Raw genomic sequence first — 5206 nt, forward strand, 5'->3', positions numbered from 1 at the left:
GAGAAATGAGACAGAGAAGACAAAAAGAGACACTTTTTGTCCAGGTTGGCCAATGAAATTTATTCAGTATCATCTTTTTTTTTTTTTTTTTTTTTGCAGTTTTTGGCTGGGGCTGGGTTTCAACCTGCTACCTCAGGTATACGGGGCGGGCACCCTATCATCTGATTTTTAATCTTAAACCGTGCCCTGCTTTATGCTGTAATCTTCCTCTGCTGCCACCAAATCTCCAAGAAATGTCTACTTCACACCACATCCTTGTCTTGCTGGGGTTTCATGATACACTGGGTTTAGGGACAGAAGCAAATTGGAGTAAGCAACAGTCGTGGTCACTGGGAGGAAACAAGGCCTATTGGAGGACAAATCATCGCTAAGAGAACGTGAACACCTGGGAATTCTAGGACCACCTGGGGAGGACCCTGACCTGACTGGTGATGGGGTCATCAGACCTTTAAAATGGATACTGAAGTTAAGATATGGGTGGAATTAAAGACATCTGGGTTGCATGTGTTTCTAAAACCACTGCTGTTTCTTTCCCTCATAAGAGACAAATCTCTATTTTAAAGATTTAATCTTAAGCACCACCTAGTAAACAAAATACATTTTGGTTGAATTAACTTGAAGCCATGAACACTACAGACTCAGAAGTTGCATGGCCATACAATCGATGCTACCATGGCGGGGGGGGTGTGCTAGGTAATGTAATTTCCGAAATTCTGGCTGCCTCAAAGAGAATTCCTCAGTCCTCGAGAAATAATAAAACAAAACTTACATGCGGTTGCATTTACTACATTTATTGACCAAATAGTATTTTTTAAAAGCAATGGCCCTTCAATTTTTTTGTCCTGGCCTAGGGAGTACTTACTCATGGCTTAGGACACATCCCTACTTTCTTTAAACAAATATGGGGAACATAATTTAATGTTTACCTGCTATTTCAGGTCATCACGATAATATCAGTTATTAAGTGGTGCTGAGAGCATTTACACCCCTTCACAAAAGGGGCCTTTGCCGTGACACTTTTGGGGTGCTTGGGTTCTATTTCTCTAATTTCTGTTCTTTCCAGGGGCTCAGCTGTCATTTCTCAATGCTGTTCATGCACAAACTATAGATACAAACCTTTTGTGCTTACATTTTGCTGCCTTAAATATTTCCATGGCTCTGGCTCCAAAGAACTAGAGGATTGGGAAACTTCATTAAAAAAAAAAGAAAAGAAAAGAAAAGAAAACCTGGCTGTCATTCAGCTGGAAATACCAAAATACTATTTGGGCTTTCTATGTTAAGAAGAGACATATTTGCTCTATAAAGTTAAAACGTTTTTGCTTAAAATCCTAATATAATAGCACTCAAAAAGTGGAAAGCTTAGCTAGATTGTATTTTATACTTGTTTAAGATTTCTTTCCTTCTAATTTTACCTCTTTTCCAGAGGATTTCAAAAGAAAAGCAAATGCATTTAAGAGCACAGGTGATCAGTATTTCCTAATATAAGTTGTGATGATTAACAATCAAAGACAACCGCTGGGAGAATAAAAGATCCAAATGATGATGGAACTCTAGTTCATCAAATTACTTTTCACTTTCTTATCAAGAAAAGTACTTTTTACTCTAATAGGGTTTTGCTCACGTGACAGCAGGAGAGATACTAGGCCAGCGATTACATTTAATCCTTTCAAAAATGACCTTCTCTGAATTATTCGATACTGTGTAGTATTTTTAAATTATCCTATAGCTCTCCAGAGCCTGGGAGGTTGCTTTGGAAAATGGCAGGTCTTCTGGAATGTTCTAGTAGATTTAGGTAAAGATACTTCTAAACAGCTTACACTAAGCTTACACTCGGCCATTGACTGGGTAAAGATATGCTACCCCAATATATGGGCCATCTTGCTATTTGAGGCAACAGCAGAAGCAGGAAGGTCACTCTCACCTTCCCCTTGCCCTTCCCCCTGCAGCAGGTATGAAGCCAAGCTGACATTCCTCAACAGTAGATCATGGAAGACCCTCATTCCAGAGGGGGTCCTCTCAATACATGGAGGAAAGAAACGTCCTTATTTCTTAAGACCAAGGGACATAGAAGCATCTGAACAAGCAGGCCTTGCCAAGTCCCCCTTGATTTATTTCTATTAGGTCATAACCCCTTTGTCCAATCATACGTTTGCACAACTGGCCACTCTCTCTCAAATCTAAGCATAAAAATATATAGGTTTCCCTGTTTCATTGGGTCTTCATTTCTGAAGGCTCCCAAGCCAAGTAAAACTTACATTAAATAATCTTATATACTTTTGGGAGGCACCTGTGGCTCAGTGAGTAGGGTGCCAGCCCCATATACCAAGGGTGGTGGGTTCGAACCTGGCCCTGGCCAAATTGCAACAACAACAACAACAAAAAAAATAGCCAGGCGTTCTGGCAGGTGCCTGTAGTCCCAGCTACTGGGGAGGCTGAGGCAAGAGAACGCTTAAGCCCAAGAGCTGAAGGTTGCTGTGAGCTGTGATGCCATGGTACTCTACCAAGGCCGACAAAGTAAGACTCTGTCTCAAAATGAATAAATAAATAAATAAAAATAATCTTACATACCTTTTCTTGTTAATCTGTCTTTTGTTATGGGTTCTTAGCCATTACCAATGACAGGGGAGAAAAAGATAATACTTTTTCTTCTGTATGCCATCACCCTGGTGACACAGGTACCTAACTTATCCAGCTTACCTGGGAGAACGACTTGAATATGTACTCAAGTTAGTCCTGGGACTTCTCTGCAACTTCTGTAAAGTATGTAGGTAACAGCAGTCAATTACACTACTTTTACACAATGGGTGTGTACTTTTCACACCAGGTGTAAACGATATAAAAGTTTGGTAGTGATAAATTTTTACTTAAAAGCCGAAAATTTCCTATCGTTTACCCTGATACTTTGAATCCCTCGAAGCTCAGATCCTCACACAAGTTATTATTAAGTCCTTTCACCACTATCAAGAAAATGAACAAATAAATAAAAAGACTATGTTGAAACGAATTGTATCTAAAATCCTTTCTGATGCTAGACATCTACGTTGGGTTTGGCAGTTGCAAGCATTCTGCTAGTCCATGGAGAGAGAAAGATAAGTAAAATAAAGTCTCTGACTTCAAGAAACTCTGAGTATAGTAGGAGAGACAGAAACATTAAAATGTGAAGGCAGTGTCATGGGTGCAAAGGTAGGTTAGTAGTCACACAAAGAAGTCACCACCTATTTGAATGGATCAAGAAAGCTATCACAGAAGTGGAGATTTCTCATCTGGGTTCTAAAGGACGAGTCTGCCAACCAAATACATTGAAACAAATGCATTTTGGGAAGAGGGAGTAGCCTACACAAAGCATGTAAGGGAACAGTTCACAGGGAGGGGTACTGTAAATGGTTTGCTATGGCTATAGCAGAGAGTGTGTACAGGAAACTGGTAGAAAATAAGGGTATAGTAATTAGGCAAGAATCAAATTATAGAAGGCCCTATATTTCATTCTGAAGAGTTTCCTTTATCTTACAATGGGAAAGCATTCTGTATAAAGGAGGAACAGGACCTGATTTATATTATTTTTAAAAGATTATTCTACGATCAAGTATAGCTGAGAAAACAAAAAAGAAAAAACAAAACAAAACAAAACAAAGGCTAGAAGAAAACTCCCCCCAAATTACCAGCAGTTGCCTCTAGGTGGTAGAATATTATTTTGTTTCTTCTTACAGCAGAATGCACTTAGTTGTTATTTCATGGAAGCCGTAAAATTTCAGACATATAAACAGCCGTCAATCCATTATTTTAGTTCAAAGGTGGACTAGTAGCCACCGTTGGGCCCATCCTTTCTCTTTATCAATTCTGTTTACTTCAAAAGCCACTATCCTTATAAATCCAGACAGTACTGGGATACACACTTTGGAAAAACTAAGTTAACAAGTATTAAGTTATGTTAACCCACGGAAGACCTCATGCAAAGATAGTTTCTGCATCTTTGGGAGGGTCAGCCAATTAGCCACCAGCTCTGACTCTAAATGCATTTTTAGTTAAGTTTCACATTTTACTTTGTCCTAGAAGCAATATCAATTTCATAAGCCCCTCCTCAGGTCACCTCAAATTCAAGTATCATCTAAGAAAAGCAATGTATTTACTATGCAACAAGGCTTCAACGCCCCTACCCAGCCCTTCTAAACAGATTGCTGCCCCAATGCCCTTGCTCTACAGGAAGGTCAGGGCCATCATCACCTTGCAAGGGCACAAACAATGAATGAACAGAAGCAGGGACAAGCAAAGCTTTGGACACCCTGGTCTGTATAAAGGCAATGAGCAGAGCAAATGGCTGGCACAAAGTCTGTCATCACCCCATTTACAACAAACAGAAAGCTCTGCCTGGAGAGCCTGCCGAAAGCCCTTCATTAAACAAAACTCTTACGATGTGAAACTCATCTGTAAAATGAGAACAAAAATAGCAACAATTAAGCAAACAATACCCATAAAGTGCTTAGAAGGATGTCTGGCATATAATGAGCACGCAATAATTTATAGTATCATTGTCATTGTTATATCTCCTAACTTGTCTCTTTCCAACTGTTCCAACATATAAATCTCAAAAATGTTCCTATTTATGTCAAAGAATATTTACTCAATACTGCAATTAAAATAATTATTAGAATGTTTGGAGAGAAAAGATGAACAACACTTTCTTACCTCTTCATATCTGTCAAAAACCGCTCCTTCTTGCAAAAAGGAAGGAACTTCCTTCTGCCAGTTAAATTCGTAAGGTTTGGCCATGATTATATTCAAGACCTAAAAAATGAAAAAGAATTATCTCATTAGCATATAAAATCAAGAAACAAATGAGGATCAAAGGTTCATCGCCTTATACCTATGGCTCTTTGCGAAAGCTTTTCTTTAAATATGCAGAATACATCTTTATTTTTTCTCTCCTCTGATTGCCAGCTTTCTTTCTCCTGGTCTCTAAACATGGAGAGAGAGAGAGTCATCAAGAAATAAAGGGAGTGATCATTTGGGAAGCTTCTCCTCTCTCTCTCCAAATCCTATGAAATAATAAAATGTACATTTTTCTAAATCTGATGGCATCAGATAAAAGAAAGCAAGCGAACACCGAAATGTTCTGAAGGCACTACCAGCCTGAAGGTGGACACCTGGGCAGGAGGAGTCCACGGGGAAATAAGGAGCAGAGCCAAGGAGGAGAAGCCAGAGTTTTCTA

The 5206-nt window shown here is 39.2% G+C and overlaps 1 protein-coding gene across 1 annotated transcript in view; it reads right to left on the reverse strand.

The window, feature by feature from the left end:
* The window catches only part of PLCB4 (phospholipase C beta 4), a 402004-nt gene that overhangs the window by 159071 nt on the left and 237727 nt on the right, over positions 1-5206 (reverse strand). Inside the window, exon 3 of the mRNA XM_003788017.1 lies at positions 4684-4782. Within this exon, the coding sequence (XP_003788065.1) occupies positions 4684-4767 (84 nt within the window). The 5' untranslated portion in view covers positions 4768-4782. The remainder of the gene's footprint in view (positions 1-4683; positions 4783-5206) is intronic.

The sequence above is a fragment of the Otolemur garnettii genome, unplaced genomic scaffold, assembly GCF_000181295.1.
Source record: "Otolemur garnettii isolate 467f Iridium unplaced genomic scaffold, OtoGar3 scaffold00025, whole genome shotgun sequence".
NCBI classification, from domain to species: domain Eukaryota; kingdom Metazoa; phylum Chordata; class Mammalia; order Primates; family Galagidae; genus Otolemur; species Otolemur garnettii.